The sequence below is a fragment of the Alligator sinensis genome, unplaced genomic scaffold, assembly GCF_000455745.1.
Source record: "Alligator sinensis unplaced genomic scaffold, ASM45574v1 scaffold274_1, whole genome shotgun sequence".
Lineage (NCBI taxonomy): Eukaryota > Metazoa > Chordata > Crocodylia > Alligatoridae > Alligator > Alligator sinensis.
Genome location: NW_005842124.1, coordinates 1,770,922 through 1,792,614, shown reverse-complemented (window position 1 = coordinate 1,792,614; position 21,693 = coordinate 1,770,922). Strand labels below are relative to the sequence as shown.

Below are 21,693 nucleotides of genomic sequence, written 5' to 3'. Positions count from 1 at the left end.
TAGTTTCATCCAAATCAAACTAGTAATGACAAAGTTATAGGCTTTTCCAATCTTCCCCATTATAGCCTGTGGGTGAAACGTCGAAACAGCGTCAAAACAGCGAAACGTTTTGACTTGCCTTGTTTCGAGGCTGTTTCAACCATATCTGTTTCATTTCGATTCTGCTGTTTCGACCATGAAACAGGTCGAAACAGCATCGAAACAAAACTGGTGGCGAAATTTCGCACAGACCCTACTGACCAAACCTCTATCAACTCCCAAGAGGAAGAGATAAGGAGAATGGTAGGTCTGTACAGCAGTAAGCTTTAGTTTTTATGTATTTCAGCTTGATTTAACATTCCCTTGTCACCAGTGTTTCACCATCTCTCAAATACTGCAAACAGTTTACCCTACATCGCAATACTTTGCACCAGCCACATGGGGATTCTCAGGGGGCATCACTGGCCACTCCACCATCTTCACTTTGCAGGGAGTTTTTCATCTTTTACTTCTGTAATCCTTACAAGGGACTCTCTTGAACAGTGGTCACCAACCAGTGGATCTCAATCCACCAGTAGATCTCAAAGCCTCCTGGAGTCGATTCTAGGTTGGGATTGGGGGGCGACTGCCCACGTGCATACATGCACGTGCCCCAGCCAAGCAGGTCAGTCTGTGGGGGAGGGACAGGGCGGGGGATAGATCAAGGCCCCTGCAGTGAGGGACAGTGCCACAGAGGCAAGAGCGGGGTAAGTTGAGTGGGGCCCCGGCCAGGTGGGACTTACCTGCTGGGGAGGCACACCCCCAAATCATTTTTTCTCCCTCTGCCTCGATCTGCCCCCCTGCTTTCCCTCCCCACAGGCTTACCTGCTGGGCTGGGGTGGGGGGAGGTGGCAGTGCACAGTAGATCTTGGGTTGCTTTTAAATGCCAAAGGTGATGATCTATTTAAAAAGGTTGGAGACCACTGTTCTTGAAGAAAGAGAAGCCCACCTCAACCCTACTCAACACATGCAGAATGGGAAAAAAGTACTGCAGAGCTAGCTAAAGACTCTGAAAAGGTGTCTGAGACAAACCTACAGTAACATTCCCCCTTCAGCCCCAACAAGAAAGAGTAGGGGCATCCTCTGGAGCTATTGTAGAGGGCAATACCTCAAAGATACCCTAAAAGCCAAATACCAGCACTTGCTGGGAGAAGAGTTTTGGTAGGGAAGGGCCAAGGAGAGGGTTGAATGAACAGGGGTCTGATCCAGACAGGCAGAAAAGAGCATGGGAATCCTAACTGCCATCATTAACTTTTAACAGAGACTTCAAATGCAAGGGACTACATGGAAAGGGGGAGCAAAGCTGAGGTGGGAGAATAATATTCATCAGTGGATTGATCTTAAGAAACATATGAAGGGCCAGAGGGCTAATATTCTCACTAGTAAAAGGTAGTCTTTGGTTTACTCATCTTTTTTGGTAATAAGACTCCACAGCTTGCTCTCTTCTATTCATTCTTCACTCAGCCCTCCCTTCTCTTGCTTCCCCTGCGGGGCATCCCTTTCCACTCCTCTCATCTTATCCCCCACTGTGCATTTCTCCTTCCTGCACTGCCACATACAACAGTACCAAAAATTAAAAAAAAAAACAAAAAACAACCCAGATCAAAGCAGTACAGGACAATAAACCCCTAACATTTAACAGTTATTATTAAAACATGCACAGATTTTTATATTTAAATAGCCTAATAAAGCCATCTTAATTCATTACATAAAAATGTTACAAAATACGGCGCTCCTTCCATGCAGTCCCTTTTGGCTCTTTTGCCTCTTATTCAATAGCTTCATTTTTCATCTGGCCTACAGCTTCACACACAAATCCCAGCAGATCTCTTACACAATGCAAACTGGAAGCAGCGCCCTCAGCCTCCTGAAGTCAATGGCAAAACTCCCCATGACTGCAATAAAGTGAGGATTTCAATGTGGGTCATTACTAAGATAGGAGACCTGCAAAGGAAGCCCAGGTTGCTACAACAAATGATGTTGGTTTTACCTCTGAATAGTGGATCAATGCTAACCTTTACGCATACAAGGTTAATTCGATTAAGAAAAGCAGTTTCTGAAACAAACAGGATTATAGCTCTATGAACATTCTTGCACAAATGAAAAATAATTATTTCAGTCTCAATTATACTGTAATCTAATTAAAAAATAGATAATAAGTAGCACCTGAGACTTTTCAAGTTCTCATTACAAGCCTACTCCGGGAAGGCCAATATTAAAAAAAATGTCTAAGGTTATTTTTCTTAATCCATGTTTAGATACTCAGATAAATCCACACATTCCACCTAAATAAGCAGCTCCCTGGTATCCAAACATCTATGCTAAAGTAAACATAGTCCCACTTCCAAGCTGTTGTATGAACCAGTGCCAGGCTTCTCTGAAAACTGGCTCCTTTGCGCTGCTTAGGGATGGCAAAGGAGCCAGAATCTGACTTTGGCTGCCCATCTAAGCATCAGAGGGCAGCTCTGACCTGGTTAGAGCCAGAAAAACTGACTCCCCTTCTAGCTGCCACTAGGGTCAATGCAAATGATGAAGAAAGAGGGTATTCTGAGGGGAAGTAGTGTGCATCAGTTGCACAGCAAGGTGCAGCCCTGAGCTCAGCCATCTCTCAAGCTGCAGTCTGGTTCCTCCAGATGAGATAACGAGCTGGGATCAGAGCTGGTGTGGCTACCTAATCACACCCTGCTGGCCCCTGTCATCCTATATAAAAATCCAGTTTGGTCTTTGTTGAAAAAATATAATTTAGTTATGTGGACACTATCGTTTACATACAAGCACTGGACTTTACACAAGGCACAAATTGCTAGTCTCACAAAAGTATCAAAAATGAGAATAATCATGAAAATCATGAGGATAATATTTTTATCAAACCACTCTTTATTCCCTTATTTAATTACTACTCTCGTAGGAGGGGAGCAAGCCACACATGATAAAATTATTAACCGACAGGCAACTTACACAAGTCTCAGAAATACTGGTGAACACGAGTGATTGTGATTCAAGATTATTTGAAATACCAGACCAGATTCTTATCTAGTACACCAGTATCTTGTGGACTTATGCCAGTGTACAATTTGATACATTTTCTCTACAGACCCATCCTCCAGTGCGTGTGCGCACACACGCACGCAGAGTGACTCTTATTTTTGTAGTAAGAGCACACGAGTTTACATACTGGTTATCTGAATACTGACATTTTGCACTTTCCATTCCAGTCACAGTATTATACCATATGCAAATTTTAAAAGCCTGGCTATTTCTGTCTTGCAACGCAGCTCCCATAGGCTGAGATAATGACTCTGTGTCCACTTCCTTCTTGTTGTGTTTTGTATTATGCAACACTTGCGCTTTTGTTATAGGAATTATTCTCAAGTTTGGAAATATTCCTCACTTTTTTAACTTGAGTTTCACTTTGTTATGAGATGTTGGGCTTACCTAGCTCTTGATCTACTCTTTATATGGAAACTGAATTGGTCCCATCACTGCAATACCTTGAAAATTCTTTGCATGTTTCATTTATTCTTCTCCATACATTCAAGTTAATTCTTCCAGTTCTTCTGAAGATTTTTATTTCTACCTTAGCCGATTGTCAGAAAGTCTTAGTATGATGAATAGACATATGAACCTAAATATAATAGAGGAGTTCAAAACAACTCTCATGTTTAGTATAAATGTGACAGAGTAAGCCTTTCAGTTGTTACCTTGCTATGCTGCTCATTTAAGTCAGCTGCTTTTTCCTTTCTTTTAAAGAAACTCTCTAATATGTGTTTGGACCTGAAAGCATAATGGTATATATCTCAATAACATTCTTAACAGTCAAAATGACTACCAATTTCTTACCTATGCCCAGTAAATCCTGGTCTTCATTTCCCCTAGAAGGAACCACCGAATCGCTGAAAGGCTAGAAAAAGGAAACTTGAACTAGATTTTTAAGGACAAATGGTTAAGTTTGTGCTTATATGAAAACAGCACTGTGTGCTCTGAATTGAGAGAAAAATAATACAAGAAGCATTTACTCATTTCATTTATTAATTTTCTATAGATGCAGTTTGCTCTGGGTATGACTGTAAACTGCATCCAACTGGAGGGCCTGGTAGCAACATGGTGGGGCTACTTGTCCTGGGGGAGCTTCTATAAAGTACTACAATGTTGCAACCTCCACAGTAAGGCAAGTATAGGCTGCCTCAAAATCCTAGCCCCCACTGCCTTGTGGGTACTCCTTGGTTGGAGAAAGGCTAAGGGACATCATTGTGACAGAAATGCGCCGTCGCTGAGGCAGTAGGCAGTCAGCAGCAGTTCTTATCTGTTGCTCTCTGGAGAAGTTACAACCATGGAGACAATGAATGTCTGGATTTGGTCTGGCCTTTGGATTCTGTCTCAGTGGTCTAAAGTGGGGATGGTAGGTCTTGGGCAGCCTCCACTCCTCCATACTTCTGCCTAAGCATGCTTGTCAAAGGTCTTGATGTGATGGTCACAGGACTCCACACAAGCGGATTCATCAGGCACCTGACTAGACCTTTTACATGTATGCTATGATCCAGAGGATCGACGGTTGCCTACTATAGACACAGTAAAAGAAGGCAAGCCGATCCAGGCTCTATAAACCTTTAAGATGCAGAAAGATAATCACTTTAAAGATTAAACTAGCAGTTTATCCTGTTGCCCCAGGCACAAAGTACAAACATTCAGATATATCCAAACTCAAATCCAGACAATATGGTGCCTCACCTGAAACCCCAGCATTCAGTGCCATCTTCCCTTTTCAAAACCACATTCTTTGCTGTGCTCTGACAAATCAATGCATACGGACTTTTCTGGACTACAGGTGGAGGATATACATTTAAAATAATAAGGTTCCAGCAAAATGCCTGGACTGATCACATCTGTAGTCATATCATACTAGGAGAGAGACAGGTCTTGGGCTTTTTATATCACACCGAAGGGATTTTTAATGCCATTCAGAAACTGACAAACAATCAATACAGATCATGAAGTAGTAAGAAGCCATGAGTTCTCAGCAGTGGACACAGACCATTTCATTCTGCCCTGTCTTAAGTTTCCAGATGGATTTAACAAGTGTTCATGCTGTAGCAATCTAGTCCTAAGGTGATAAGGACATAACTTATAGTAGCAAGATCTGGATCCAAAATAAATGCTCATTCTCCTACTCAAATGTAGAGTAAAGAACGAATGAGGTGGCTGCTGCTGTATAATAATCTATAAATGGCTAAACATCCAGCAGCATCCCCATGAATTCCTAACTCTCAACAAGCATGCTTCCATCAAGCAAACTCTGCATTTTACTATATCTCCCACTTGCTTTTCTCAACCCACAAAACTGCTTCAGTCTTGAATGCATTGAATCCTAGAGCCAGCTAAATCTCATTACCTGAACCCAAATTTTGTGAATTGAGAAAAGTAAAAGGACCAAGGTTTTTGGGGATCAGAAATGGAGACAAATATAAAGTATGACATAAAGAGTCATCAAACACAACAGACTAACCAAAACTTCTCTCAAGCACCGCTGCAAAAACAGAAGCTATTGAATGCAAGATGTCCTGTTTTGCATTATATCTACATAAAAAGTATTACAGTATCATGAGCAAAGTCAGTTTTTTTGTATACCAAATCTTTCTCTCTGCCATTCTCTAAAAGGCTTCGTGTACAACCTTGAAAACATTTCTAATCAGTGTATCAAGATTAAACAACAGATCACCATATCCTCCAAGACCTCAACTGCCCTCCAGAACACGACTCCTCAGGAACAGTGAAACGCTGTCTCAAGGATAAAATTGTGCATGCAGGAAGATGGGGTTTTGTTGGGCAGGGGACAAAGCTATATTACACAATCCTGCAAGAACAAAAAGAGAAGTCTTGAACCTAGCTTTCCAGTTCCAACACCACAAAACCAATTCATTAATATAAATAAGAACCTAGCTTTCTAGTTCGAACACCACAAAACCAATTCATTAATATAAATAATAATCTACACACACAACTTTCCCCCAGGGACAGGATTGGAAAGGAAATATCAGTCGGCAGGTACTGATCACCTTATTTATATTTTAACTTTGGAAGGTGCTCAAAATGCCGCAGCAAAGGATGCGGTATGTGAACCTGGACAGAATTTAGCCATTCATGCAAGGAAAAAGCTGTACCTTCACATCCTCAGATGATGATTCATCAGATGTCAAGTTCACAGGATCTGGAAAAGCAAGATACCTTATCAACTTCTAAAGACATTTTTTCTTGATTAAGAGAGGAAAATATAATGAAACAAGCAGGCATTGCAGAATAATGTGCATTAGTAGCCCGCACATTTCCCCAAACCAGCGTACCAGTGGGCAGAACACTAGAAAGTTGTACAACAGGCTTTTATGTTATTGTTATGGACCAACTGTAAATGAGCTCTTGAAATTAAAGGGACAAGCTACAAAAAGTTTATGTTGAATCATAAACTAGATTATGGATATGAAAAACAGTGTTTAAAGCAGCACAAATTCTGAGGATGTGCCTAACACAGGACAGCTCAATTCCTGTACATTTTCCTAAAGAGGTTTCATGCATTTTTTTAAATTAGCTTTTGCATTTTCAAAAATGGTAGTGAAAAATAACATCTTTTATGTCATTCCCTTTATATGGTTTCTTCTACAAAACCTGCTGTGGGAAAGGATACAGAACACACAAAAACTTGTTCACATTTTGCAAGTTTTATCCAGGCAGACACCAGTACTATCATGAAATGGTGAAGAGTGGTAAGAAAAAGCTGGTTACAGACATGCAAATAAGCCCAACAAAGTCACAGGGCTTCCTAAAACTGCTGGCTACTGCTACATTTTTTAGTAAAAAGAAACTCTCTCAAGCTCTCTTCACATTATTTTTCCTTTTCATGTCAAACTCAGAGTTCAGCTTTATCCTCTGTTATGCTAATTCATTTTCAGTTTCCCTTGTGAAATCAACTATTACAAATGAATTTAATCATAACTTGCTATGAAATGAGTTAATGTGTAGTATATTATGAGACACCATTCAGAAACCATTAATGCTTCTGGTGCTTTTCTCCTATCCTCATCTCTGCGCACAGCCCAAAGCAAGGTTTAAAAGATGCTCTGCCAATGTATCTTATGAAGACTCAATTCAAAAGGATTGCCTAGGCACAGGTTCCAGGACCAATCCTGCAATCCTTATTTGAATGAAACTCTCTGGGATAAAATCCTGGCACCATGGATTTCATCATGGATTTCAGTGGCACCAGTTTGACAGTGAATGAGATGTTAATGCTGGCCTGTTTAACTTCTAAGCATCTGGGTGCCACATGCCTCATAGGCCACACCAGTAGGATCCTGTGGGAGCTTTCAGCCCCTACAGCATTACAGCCCATCTCATGCATGCACCTGGGCAGGTGCCCCCTCATCCCACTGCACCATTTGGTTGCCATTATAAAGTAAACCTTCACCGTAATCAAATAGATGAACCCAGATACCACTACCTAATTAAGGTAGACAAAATAATGACTTTTAACACCAACTGTAGAAACTAAAGAGCACTGAAGCAGAAAGAGAAACAGCTAAACTACAAAAAAATTATTTCCAGGGAATGCCTCCCCAAAATTTCTCTAGACATTTTCTACTACTGCCATTCTTACAATCCTTGGATAACAGTTTCATGTATAGTAAGCGGATTAACTGACAGAAGCAAATTGCTTGTAGGTACCTAAATAACAAGATCAGCCAAAGTGTTATATACCATGACATTTCAAAATTAGAACATTATAGGATTTTTTTAAATTTTATAACACAGGATTGCCAAATTAAAATCTATTTCATATTTTGTTTTGCATTGTCAATAGAGGATGAATCATTCCATGCATTTGACTTTAACTAAGATGCTACAGGAGATTTAGTGCTAAGCTAGCAATATCACCTTACATTGACCCACTCCATTGGTTTGATTGCATATCACAACAGGCAGTGAATTACAATAGCAACCTTCACTAGATAATAACTCAGGGGCTTCTGATAGCTGGTCTGTTGATCTTGACTTTATATCCATGCAGGAGGAATAAATATGACTTATTGTAACAACAGATGAAGAGAATGTCTTTATAACATTACTGCAACAAATGTTATACTCTAAGCTCAGCATCCAATTACCCAAAGGCCCAGTCAGAATTCAGGCCTTGTGATTTAACAGTTTGTTTGATTTATGGATACTAGTGAAATGTGATGAAACTCTTGCCTCTGAATTGTTATTTAACTGCGATGAGCATAAGGGACTCAATCCTGCAAGGTGCTAGGCAATTCTTGTAATGACTGGATTAAAGACAATTGGGCACAGATTCACTAAAAGTGGATAGGCTTTTAGCCTCTATTGGAATCAATGAATTAACCTTTGTGCATCTCAAACTTGTGCACAAAGCTGAATTTTGTAGGTTTGAAATCAAAATGAAAGCATATGATCAGAAATTACCATATTTACTGGAATAGAAGATCCCACTTACAAGACAACCCCCCCAATAATTAGATTCTATATATGGAAAATGTATAAACGTGTTATAATATTCCAGATACAGCCTCTCATTATTGGAGGTTTGCCTTGAATTTTTCCCCTCCCACTGCTACACCAGGGAAAATATGTCTGGGGAATCAGGCAGCACTTTGCTCCCTGCTTCTCCCCAACTATTTCCCCTGGCTGTCCCTTCACCCTCCCTTTACTATCAGACCCTGCTCTCCCTGGCTAGGGACAGAAGTTACATGTAAACCAGTTTAACTGATCAGAAACTGGTTTAAACCCGTAACAGAACTGAAGTTTAGTACACATAAACCAGTTTCAAATGGCTGAAACTGGTTTAAGATAAACCTGACTGAATGTAATATCAGACTTACTTGATTTAGGTCAACCCAGTTTATGAAACTTCTGTCCCAGACCCCTTTCTGGTTCAAGTTAAATCAGAGTTCCCCAGCATGCTTTCTAGCCCTGGGCTGGGCTGTATTGTCTGCTCCAAAGGGCAGGGCTGGCCCCGCCCCTCTGATCCCTAGCTGCAGCAATGAGCGCTGGGTCACTGGCCTCCCATAGGCAAACCCTGGCTGAGGTCTAGGGCCAGGAAGGGGGGTTAAATTTCTCTTCCCCTGAGCACAGAGCTACCTTGCCCTGCTAAACTTACTGCTGGCTGTAGCTATGGACTAAAAATCCTAGAGGCACCTGGAAGCAAGAAAAGGAAGTGACAAGCAACCCTGCAGAGTCCTGCTTCTACAATTGTGCACTGCAAATTCCAGAGACCTCTGGGGCAGCATAAAAAGAAAGCAAACACACAGCCAATGCTGGCTACGTGCCAGAGAGCTGTGCTTTAGTGCCTCCTGGCTTCTGGCTTGAGCCACTGCAGGCATGTGGCTGCATTTCCTGAATCAAAAGCAAATGTCTGTTCATTTGCTTATTGGATCAATCTTTGCAGTTTAAACTAACCTGCAAAGGATGAATCAATTCAGCCTCGGGCTTTTTCACTGTATGTACTTAGCCCCTGAGCATGTGGAAGTAAAGAGCAAATCTGAAAACAAAAGCTCTGCAATTAAACCTGGCTATAACAATCTGCATATACTGTAGTACCCATTCACTTAGTTTACCCAGAATTGATGCATGTTACTTTTTTTTTTGAAATTGCTGCAAATTTTAGCACAGGTACTCCATAAAACACACTTTTGAGGGTGGGAGGGGGACGGGGGGACAGATAGAGAATTTTTGGGCCAATACTGATAGCCACGTTTTAGCAAACCATATCAGCCAATCAATTCTAATATGCAGATGGGCAGCATGGAGAGCAGTAAGTCCTGCTTGTAAGTTTGTTGCGGGGAAAGGAGCAAGGGAAGGGATGTCAGGGGCAGATCAAGGCCCCTGCAGTGAGGGAGAGAGTAGGGCTGGGGCAGGGGCAAAGGCTGCACAGCCAAGGTGGAGTGGGGGATGGAGCTGTGAGCTACTCATCTGGGAGGCATGCGGGGGGGGGAGAATCTGCGTGTGGGACAAGGGTCCCCAGATCTGCACATGAGGTGAGGGTGGGCTGCTGATGCGGGCTGGGGCCGGGGTAGCACCAAACTCTTTCCGGTGGGACGCTGGGCCAGGCTGCACTCAGGGAGGGGGATATGGAGGGGGGGACTGCAGCCACCCCAAATTCACTGTAGCCCCCCCAACCCTGCCTCCCAGTGCTGCCGCTGCCCACCTCAAGCGCAGCCCTGACCCCATCCCCCCCCCCGCCAGGAAGAGCCTGGCGCCACCCCAGCCCCAGCCCACAGCAGCAGCCTGCCCCGCCCTGCGTGCAGATCTAGGGGCACACAACCCCCCATGCCCTCCCACGGTGCAAGCAGCAACAGGAGCTGCCCTGCGAGACGAGCCACTGAGAGTTCCTCACTCTGCCCCATGCCACTTCCCTCACAACAGACTTACCATCCAGACCCGGCTGCTCTTCATGCTGCCAGGCTGCGCTCTTGGCTGCCTGCATGCTGTACTGTAGTTGCACGTATGCACGGGGCATTTATCAGTGGCATTATCGGCCACATCAGCCAAAAAAAGCCGATGGCCAATACAGTCAATTTTCCTTATATCGGTGCCAATCTGATATGAAACCGATGTATCAGTGCATCTCTACTTTTGAGCACTTATATGTAGTAAAACTATGCATGATATTAGTCCAAAGCCAAAGGCTCATGATTTACCACATAGTTCATTGAGCTGGACACCAGCAGAGTCAACAGCATTTCAAGCCATGACTCCACTACTTAGTATGTGTGTATATTCCAGATATCCCTCACAAAGGAGCCATGTGCTAATTAGCCCCCACTCATGACTGAAACCAGGTGTTTATGTCACAAGTCCTAGGATGATTAAAAAAAATGTATATGTAGATGAGGCTCAGGGCAACCTGCTCTGGTTTCACCTCAAAGAGAGTGGGGCCACACTAATCACATGTGCCAGGCTGAGAGAGTAGGGTCAGAAAGATTCTGGGTATGCTATGTCATGGCTCAATATGACTTGAAAAAGAGTTGGCAGTGAAGGAGACTGCACTCAATGGGTGCTACCTTTCATCTAATTCAGATGGGCTACACTAACCTATTCCTGTGGTAGATTCCCATCAGTATGTTTGCCCAATATGGACCATGTGTTATATAGTCATGCTTAGTGTTGCCTGCATTTATTCAGTTTCACAGTTGGTTTACATTGCTGAGTAAATGCTGCATTTGGCAGCAGTTTAATGATAGACAATGTATTTAGAGAGATTTCCTTGTATGTGATTAGAAAGTGAGAGACTTTTTCCCCATGCAATTGGAGGGGGACCCTTATCTTACATTCAAGTAAATACAGTAAATGACTTCTCAAATACTAAATCAGTATCGCTAGGTATTTACTATTTGTATGCAACACAGCAGTCATCTCAAACATGAACTAAGAAAAAACCTAGAGTATTAGTCACCAGATATGGCTTGCTTTACTCAGTCTGCTGCTATGGGTAATAGCACTTGTGATCTGTAAAATTCCCCTCCTACTAATGATGAACAGCATGGGTGGGATCATACTGGCCAGAGAGTGGCAAGCTGATAGAAATCTTTAGCCACAATAATCATCATCATTTTGGTAGCAAAGTATGTAATTCCTTGTAATATAAACTGTTGTTTATTTACCAAAATGAACTTACAGTTTGCCATTGTTGAGACTCAGAGTTGAGAAGCCACTGCTCTAATGTTTACAAGATGCTTAAACATCATGATGATGAAAAAGTCTTATAGATGTTTATTTAGATGGAACACTGGTACTGTTGCTTGTGACTGTATCAAACCAAAACATGTGGAGAAACTAGATTAAAAAAATTCTACCTAAAGTGCAACAGAAGTGGTCTATGCAATACCTAACTATTTAAAGGTAAGCTAATGTCCAGCAAGGAGACACTTCCTCCATTTATTACTAAGAATAATTAGCAGGTGGCTGTGCCTCAAATTCTTTTCTCAGATATATAACCCTACATAAATCAGGCAGGTCTAGATCCTGTGAAAGTTTACAAAGACACTTGTTGATTTCTGTGGAAATGTTTGCAGCATGTGAAGTTCAGTATGCACACGTCTTTGCACTATTCAGGCACTATCTTGTGGAATCATAATGATCGTGGTGCAAAATCCTGCAATCCTTACATAGACAAGCATCTCACTGAAATCCAGTTCTTGACTTACAAGAGTCAGGACTAGGTCCTGTTCTTTAAAAGCTTAACTCATTCTTCTTTGATCTACTCCTATCATTATTAAAAAGTCTTATTTGACTTTTGAAACGTGCAAGTTGACCACTTTGGGGGGTTTTTTTTGCTTGTTAGTTGTTGTTTTTTAGCTGAATGCTGCCCTCTTCTGGAATTTTAGTGAGGTTTCATAAGCTATTTTTAAAATATGCTTTAAAGTCTTTGTTATAAAGCATTTAAAAATTTGTGAGCAATTTCAGGTAAAAATTGGTAAATTATTTTACCTCTTTTTTTAATGGAATACTTTATTCATTTACTTTATGCTTATTGCATTGCTTTCTGGTGTCATACAGAGTAAGTGATCTTCCTGGAAAAAAAATACATGGCACAAGCACACATGCCAGTGTACCTTGGATTTTATAAGGCTAGATTCATAGATTGTAAGGCCAGAAGGGACCTTGGAAGATCATCGGGTCCAACCCTCTGCACCAAGCAAGAAAGGTTAGTGGGAGAAAACTGGGATAGTACAAAGGAAGAAAAACTGTACCTTCTGCAGAACCTGTTGTATTGCAGGGCATGTGCGATGCTTCCACTGTCCCAATTTGTTTTGAATTAAGACTCTAAAAAAAACACAAAAAACCCACATTCCAATGACAACAGTGTTCTTGGATACTCAGATATATTTGTGGAACAGCATACAAGCAAAACAAGAGGTGGGAAAATACATGCATACATGCAGAAAATACAAGTTAAAATATTCCAAAATATTTTTTTTAATGTGTAAAACAGTTTTAACTGAAAAAAATAGGAAACATTTACATGGCACTTACAAGATTCAAAGAATCTATAGCAGTGGTTCTCAACTTCTTTGGACTTGTAGTAACTCATTGGACTCTAGGCACTCCACCATAACTTTAGTTTTTGAAATTGGGTGCCACTCATTTTATTAATTTATGTGCTCACCTCCTTCAAGAAGGGTCAGGCAATGGGGGTGGGGGGGATCAGCCAGGCAAAGACAAGCCTGAGCTTACCTGCTTATCTCCTCACGCGGTAACATTCTGGTTGAGAATCACTGATCTAAAGCATTACATTTAATAGCTGTAGGGCTTATATCATGCCTTTATTCCCTTTCTTTATTTGAAAAATACTCATATTAAGCTAGAAGGTAGAGAGAGAAGAACATTGGTGGCAAAAAGCTAATTATTGTGATCTTATGCCAAATGACAACTCCACATGTCAAGCTGGACCAGGAACCCAGTTTTGAGCCCTTTATTTCAGAGATTACCTTCAAAGAGGAATACAAAAAAAGGAGAGGACACCATAAAGCATCCCAGTGTTTTGGTTTTTTAGTTTATGCACTTTGGGTATTATCAGTTCATAGTTGGTTTCTGCACAGACAGTTTCTATGCATCTGTTGAACAGGGAAGAAATAAAACCAAGAAAGCTGGAATATAAAAGGACAAAAATTGGGAAACTCTTGGGAAGGTAAAGTAACTGAAGTTATTTTTAAATAATTTTTGGAAACCAAGTTGGTTTTGAGAACATCCTTTTGGTGTGTATATCTATGTTTTTCTGTGTCACAGCAAGATCTGTCCATTGTCAAGTGTGTTATTTTTCCTATTCCTGCAGCTGACAGAAACAGACCAATTCAGCTGAACTTCCCCTTCTGAATGCTACTAGATTTTCCTGCCATAAAAGGCCTCTCCTTACAAAGACTAAACGTTTTCTTAACCCTGTTAAATAAATCTCCTTTTGCAAGATCTGCTCCTCCTTTATTTTCTTCTACATCATATTTAATTCTGGCTACTGGAAATAAAATTTGCTTGCCTGCGCTTAAGTTCCTCCACACCTGCATTGGCTGTATTCACCTACAAACTAACGTGATGTATCCAGGCATGTCACTTTGAACCCACATATTAAGAAATTTTTACAGGCAGTCAAACTACTCAAGCCACAGAACACTCATAGTTCCCCACTACAGAAGCTCAAACCTCTTCAAAATGTCATAATCTTTTGAGCCCCTAACACTCAGTTTTCCTCTAATTCCTTATCACCACAATCACAAAACTAAAAACTGTCGTTACTTTAATGCCTACAATGTAAGATGGCTCTGAGCATGGAATGTTTCAAAACTTAACCCTGTTTTTTGCCTTGTCAGGAAACCTCTCTCCAGTTATTCTGCCCAAACTGTGTGGTACCCACAGATACCCTTTCTTTACCTTAACCGCTACTGTGGCTAGCTTTAGCCATTCTCTGCTCTCTTAGAGGACCACAGGAGCGGTTAAGGTAAAGAAAGGCACAAATCCATTAACAGCCATCAACACACAAGGAAAGCATACAAAACCAAAAGTCATCTGCCACCACAAAGGCCGTTCTTGTCATGTCTCCTTCCTGGACCATAGTTATACACTTCTATGAAGAGCTGTGCAGAACAGCCAGAAAGTCATTTGCTCATATACAGTCAAGCCAGATGTACACTCTTCAGCTTGTGGCAGCAGTTATGAATGCTACAGAAGAACAGCTAATTCTACATTTATTTCAATACAACTTCTTATATTAAAATCTGGAAGACTTCTTCAGCTTCAGAGATGTTATTGTGAAGATGAGCAGTCCCCGTTGTGACAGAGAAAAAAAACCTGTTTGCTTACCCTATAACTTGCTTTTAGCTACCCACAGATAATCCTATTCCCCCATCCTCACAAACGGAGTTCATGACAACTGGCTTTCCTCAGTTCTGTAAAAAATTTATGAAGCCACATTAATTATAGTGGCTTGTTTCCGCTGTATACTAATCCTATCATTAAAGGTCTTATATCATTGAAAGCCCTAGCCCGTATAGATTTTCCTGAGGAGGAGATAAGCTATAACCACAAAAGAACAGGTCTCATCCTGGGTTTTTTTGTTACAGCAGGAAGGAAAGCCTACATGCAATGGTTGAATATAATGATCACTGTAGAATTTTGCAAACTTTAATTTTTGTTGCTTGGATTCACACAAGCTTTTAACATAGCACATTGATTAGCATTTTCTTCTTTATTTTTCCCTTCAGATGTTGAAAGAAAGCCAGAAACAGTTACAGATGTCAACAATACTCCATCCTTTTTTTACAATTCTGATTTTGCAATAGAGAAAGATTGTATGAATTGTGTACCAAATAGAACTATGGCAATGGGATAATTGCTTGTACTGGAAAACACAAGAAACTAGGCAATAGCTAAACAGGGAAGTCTGGGTCACAAATCAAGTGGATCTTTACATGCAAGTATGTAGAACTTGCATGTAAAGATCTCACAGCTCCTTCTTTAATTAAAAAAAAAATCTGACATAAGTGATTAAAGATACAAAAACAAAGCAAAATAGAGGGGAAAAGGAAAACTAAAATAGAAATAAAACTTAAGAACCAAGAGGAAAAACAACACATAATATTATATAGCATTTTTAATCCAATAATTTTTATACTCAGAGGCCCCAAATCAGGAAGGCAGGGTAACCATGGGCATAATTTTAAGCCTGAACATTCCCACTCAAGTTCATGACAGTACTCACCTTGCATAGTTAGCCATATACTGTACTTAAGTATCTCACTGAAGTGCTCAAACAATAAAGAACAAATACAACAAAACTGTAAATTCTGGAACAGGAACAGCATTTGCAGACTGGGGGATGGGAGGGGTGGAGGAGGGGAGGGAAATGACACAGTCACCCACAGGCAACTGGGGCTCCTAGATGCTATTTCAGTACAAGCAATAACAACAAAGCAACAACTTAATGAAATACCTCAAACTACAATTCTGGATACAAATGAGAAGGCAATCTGAAAAAGCAAATAATGGAATTTAAAAGGAAGGCACTGGCTATATGGCAAGTGGCTATATCAAAACCAGTTTTTGTGATAAAGAAGTTTTTCAGACAAATATTAATATTTGTCTTAATTAATTGACATTAATATTAATGTCTTAATATTGTATACACTTCAGTAGCACACAAAGATAACTGCTTTACCACAAATAAAAAGCCAACACAATATTCCTTTGTTTACTGAACCAACCCAGTTACTATTCCTAAAAGCTTCACATATTAAGGAAGAGCACTAACATGCATATCAAGTATGAATAGTAAGCAAATGCAAATTATCAAAGAAAATATGCTTCTGTACATCGGGGTAACTTGCTACTTACCTTATAAAGAAAGGTCCTATCCCAGAAGTACTTTCTGAAGAGCTTAATATCAGACTCCAGTAAATGTTCTGCAGTGTGCTTAAATGTCAGTGTCAGAGTTCCTGATGAATGGACAAATCGCAGGAAAGCACATTCACTGATCTCAGCTCTAGAAATGTCAAATGAATGACTGCCCTGGAAACTGAAACAACATGCTATTTCAATCAAAATGTAAGCACTGTGTGCAGGTATAATGAAAAAATAAACATGTAGACCTTCTTGTTCTCCTAGGTGCACAGCACTTCCAAACCCTAACTTATTCACTGTAAAAGTTTATGGTAGAAAATATGAAATATCCATGAAAAACACAGCTGGGCAAACAAACAGCTACCAATTAATCAATTCAGCGTACACAAATTTAGTTCCTTTAAGTCATCAAAATGAAAAAAATGGCTACATTAGGAATAAAAGGCACGAAAATAAAGCAACAGTCAATCACATTAGTATCTAGTTTTTCTTTTTACTGTAAAATAGAAATAGCATTTTTCCTGTTCAAGTTGCCATATATAGTAGTAAGAAGGAACTGGCAGCAAGGAGGTTTATTAGCCAATTGAAGTGAAAAGCAGAAAGTGTCTCAAGGGAATGCTGCATTGTTTGAATCTTACAAACAAGTGAGACATTCATAACAAAATGTACTGTACCAGCATTCAATAATTTTCTCATGCAAATAAAAGTATGCATAATTCTCACAAAAACTATGTCATACAGTGCCGTGAACAAAAGAGCTACATTCCAAAACAAAGTTTTAACTAAATTCTTGCATATATATTATATTTTCTGTCCCCTTTGTCTTTTCTTTTCAACTGGAGACATTAATGGTAAAATATGATTATCTGGACAAACACAAATACAATACAGCTCCTATAAGATCTACAGAGCTAAAACCAGCTTATTAGGATGGGTAGAAGGTTTCGATCCTGGAAGCTACTGGTCAGAGCTGAAACTTCCTAATAGCTTCAGGAACAGCATCCCTAGATTGTTAATGGGTACCCCCCAGTTTATCAAAAGCTAAGACTCAAGACTTATGAAACTGGAGTTTTACTGTATTTAAAAGAAAAAAAATCCTTGTCTTTAGTGATTCTTCAGATAATTAAAACAGAAAAAGTTGTAAAAATTGACTTTGCTTTTCACCAGGTATACTGTTCACTGTTTAGAGATTTCTTTGCTTTGTCCAAACATTGACAATGAAAATAAATTAATCAAGTTCCACTTTTCAGTGGTGTCCATGTCACTCTCAAGCCCTTGCACACAAGCCTATGGCTGCCATGTCAAGTGACTGGTATCACACAAGAATGGATGTTTGAAGTTACCTGAAAAGGTCTTTTCAATTTTTTTTTTCATTAAATATTTTTTCATGAAATAATTTCTGGACTTTTTTAATGTAATGAAATATTTATGTGAATATTAAACTATGCAACATCTTTCTCTCCCTCCCCCCCGCAAAACTTGTAATCATGACTTAGTAAACAATTCCATTTATGCAAAAGGAGGAATAAAATGCAGTTCACATCATTTTTCTGGGTTGGTTCTGTACACTTAAGAATAGTATAAACTTTGTTTTTGTCACTGAACTAAGCAGCTGTAACTGTGAATACAGACTCTGATGAGTAAATAAAGGTGCTGTTCCTATATCACTGTTCAAACTACAACGCTATGCAAAAGACTGCATATACTCTCATACGTACTTTCAAATTTTGTGTTGGCACGCTCAGAAATCCAAAGCAAAAGCATAATTTTTAATTATTATTTTTAAAGTAAAAGACTAAATGCCAAGCCTAAACTATTTACTCTAGAAGAGAAAAATTCAACAGACCCTAAGCTATTAAAGAAAACACATCATAAATTTATTTTAATCTCAAAATACTGGATTACATGCCTACAAATTTACCACTAACAAGAAGCAAATATCTTAAGCTTAAACCTAATTTGAGAAAAACAACATTCTGTTCTTTGGCTGTAAAGAGTAATAGTTTAACAGAGGTTTGAAGCAATTACACTCACTTTGTAAAGGTTTCAACAAGTCTGGCATGTCCATCCTGTAAAGCCAAATCTAATGGTGTTGCTCCATCTTCACCAGTTAAGGTTAATGCCAGTGTCCCACTAGGCTGTGCTAACAGGAACTGGGAAAGTTTCACCAAGCCCAGTCTCACGGAGAGATGAAGAAGTGTTTCTTTGTGATTAGGCTCTAAAAAAAAAGAAAAAGAAAAAGGGGAGAGTGTTATTTGTTAGTAAAGAGTCACAAAGCTTTTTTATGGATTTTGCAAACACAAAAGAAAGTATTGCCTTTAAAATGTAGCAGTTATTTCAGTATTCTCATAGGCTTCTGAAGAAATGTCTAAGAATCCCTCTTTCCAGCAGAGTAATAATTTTCAGACTTCCTAAGAGTGATTTAATTGCCACTAGCATTTTGTCTTTTATTGGAAATAGATCAGGAGTGGGCAAAATAAGGCCTGCAGGCCAGATCTGGCCTGGGAGGCCATTCTATCTGGCCCATAGGGCTCCTAAAAAATTTAGAAAATTAATATTCATCTGCCCTTGGTTCCTGTCAAAAATGACAGGAACCAAGGGCAGTAGGACTCAGGGGAAGCCCAGCGGGCTCCCACAACAGCAGGGCCCACCCGGCCCCCCCCAGCCGGAAGCCCCAGGCAGGGCTTCTGGCCTGGAACCACATGGCTGCCCCATGCCAGAAGCTCGGGTAAGGGGGAAGGGAAGGGGGGAGGGCAGGGGAGGACCCTGGGTAGGGAAGGAGCCTGGGGAAAAGTGGCCCAGGGAAAAGCTGAGTAAAGCGGCCCCTTGCCCGCTCCGTGGCTAGAGCCCTGCGCGACCCCCTCCCCGCCTGCGCAGGGCTGTTTGGAGCGGGCACAGGCAGCCCCAGGTGGGCTGCAAGCAGCTACAGCACAGGACACCAGGCACGGGACAAGCGAGGGGCCGCTTTCCCCACTCCGCACCCAGCACCACTTTGTAACCCGGCCCCACTGCCAGCCTGGGCCCTGCACCAGCTCCGGGCTTGCCTGTCAGGGCTGAGTGTGACGACAGCAGCTGTGGCCCCTCCCCCGCTTGCCGCGCTGGGTAGTTTTTGCCACCACCACCTGTGGGCTGCCCAGCAAGCGAGCTCCAGGAGGCCAGCAGCAGCCAACACTGCCCGGCACAGCAAGTAGTGGGGCCGCAGCTGCTGGTGGGGCCCAGAGCAGGGTGGCAGGAGCGTGGGGTCCCAGCCAGCAGGGGCTCTATGGAGCTGGGCCAGCTCCCCCATCTCCCTGCTGGTGCAGCCCAGCCTGGCTCCACAGACCCCTGCCAGCCTGTGCCCCGCTTTGGGCCCCACTGGTGCCAGCTCTGGGACATTGGTCCCAAGACAGTGACCAGGGGGCGGGGCACCTGTCAAGGGGTGGGGCTACCCATGCTGCAAAACTGGGTAAGCAGCCCTCTGCCCAAAATAACTGCCTGCCCCTGAAATAGTTCCATATCTACAAAGATATTTAGATGTCTCACTCCTTGCATTTTTTTAAAAATTTGAACGAGTGTGTCTAAACATGCTTTTTATTCCCAGGGTTAAAGAAAATGCTTTGAACCAGTGTTTCCAACATCTCCCTTCTCTTTTCATGTACAGCACCCAACACACGTGTCTCAAATTCTGACTGTGGCTTCTAAGCACCACAATACTATAAAGAAAAAGCAGTTTCCCTGAAAAGTGTGTAATGTACCTTGGAAGGCTGCAAAAGATGCCTAATGATGCAGTGAACTATTAATTAACAGACAGGCAGGATGCACCTGTATTGCTTCTTTTTTTTTTTTTTTTTTTTTTTAAACAGTGTCTTCACCTGCCAATTTTAATGCTCTCACCTGCCTGTTTGTTCTCAGCTTTTTAAGGTGTGAACATCAAGGTCAAAGAGAGGTGAAGCTTAAAAGACAACAGTAAACAAGTCAGACAGTCACGCAAAGCTGACTGCCTTCACCCTTCATAAAAGAAAAACCTTGGATTTGAGGGCAGGGGAAAAAAGCTCAGCTGCAGCTTAATTTTTCCATGCATTAATATTTCATCATGGACATAAATGAAATTTAAAGACTATTATCTGGCTGACATTTCAAATCAGTTACTCTATAGAACAACCACCTTTAGAGTCTGCAGGAAATCTCATTTTTGGCTCTACTGATTTAAAAACTGAATGTAAACACTATCTGATTGAGTAGATCTATTTCTCTGCCCAGTTTCCAAAGTAATTCAGAATGTGTTACTGCAAATTTCACATTCCACCCAGTAAAGGAAAACTGTGCTCCTTGATGTGTTTGTGTTTGTAAATAATCCATTCACAAACAGCAGCAAGAACGGTAACGTTTCATGCTCCCAACAATGTTTACTATATTCAAACAGACTAACAGAAAGATGTCTCTAAAGAGAGATCAGGTAGCTGGTCAAAAAGGCAAATAATCATATTATTCAGAAACTCTGTTGAATCAACAAAAACTACCATTGTAGTAACAAACAACTGCAGTGGCTCAAAGCTGAGTCTGAGCCAAATTCAGCCTTCAGCACAGTGAACAGTCCCTTATTCAAACTGAGTACTCCTACTGAAATCAATGAGACTACTTACTATGTAAAGTATTGTACCACTTGCTGAGAGTAAAAGTGACGGGACCCAGCTTAGAATGAATCTAGAGAGTAAAAAATGTCAAATCCTGAGAATCAAGCCTTCCAGACTTGAAGACTTCATCTGCAAACTCTAAAAATTAGATGAGCACTCAGCCAATTTCTAACAGTTTCTAATTACTGACAAACAGCAGCCATGTTTCTCCATGTAAGCTTTTAGCAGCAAAACAGAGCATGGAGCATGATCATTAATGAATTCATGTCTTTGTCAATGTTCAAAATTCTCTTCCAGGTCTGATATTTCATGAAAGTCCTGCAGCCAGAGCTCTAGGAACAAATCATTAAGCATGAAAATGCCTGTTGGTCCTCTAACTTCACTTTTCTGCAATGAAAAATAATAGAAATAGTGTGTTGCGTACATGTATGCTTTCATGGTTCCTATTTTCAAAGTGGTTAGAGATTTGGAATACCTCATTTTGGTTAGGTACATGCTCAACATTTTGTCCCTTTTTGGAAATCTCAAACTAAGAATTAAAAACTGAGGTACCCAAAAAATCATTAGCCACTTATGAAAATTCTGACCCAAAAACCACCTCATGCAAGAGTAGCTAAAGCAAGAACACTTCAAAAAAGGGTAAGAAATTCCATAATGAACGTAAGCATCT

General features: G+C 40.8%; 1 protein-coding gene across 6 annotated transcripts in view; it reads right to left on the bottom strand.

Moving 5' to 3' along the window:
* Positions 1-21,693, bottom strand: part of ARHGEF28 (Rho guanine nucleotide exchange factor 28) — a 220,597-nt gene that overhangs the window by 119,805 nt on the left and 79,099 nt on the right. For 4 of the 6 annotated variants that reach the window (XM_025205648.1, XM_025205646.1, XM_025205647.1 and 1 more), the window contains 5 exons: positions 18,445-18,628; positions 16,405-16,585; positions 12,774-12,846; positions 6,177-6,223; positions 3,859-3,919 (listed from right to left, as the gene is read on the bottom strand). In XM_025205648.1, coding sequence (XP_025061433.1) covers positions 3,859-3,919; positions 6,177-6,223; positions 12,774-12,846; positions 16,405-16,585; positions 18,445-18,628 — 546 coding nt within the window. Of the gene's footprint in view, positions 1-3,858; positions 3,920-6,176; positions 6,224-11,698; positions 11,724-12,773; positions 12,847-16,404; positions 16,586-18,444; positions 18,629-21,693 lie in introns of those variants that run through there. The other 2 variants (XM_025205650.1, XM_025205652.1) reach the window with 2 other exon arrangements.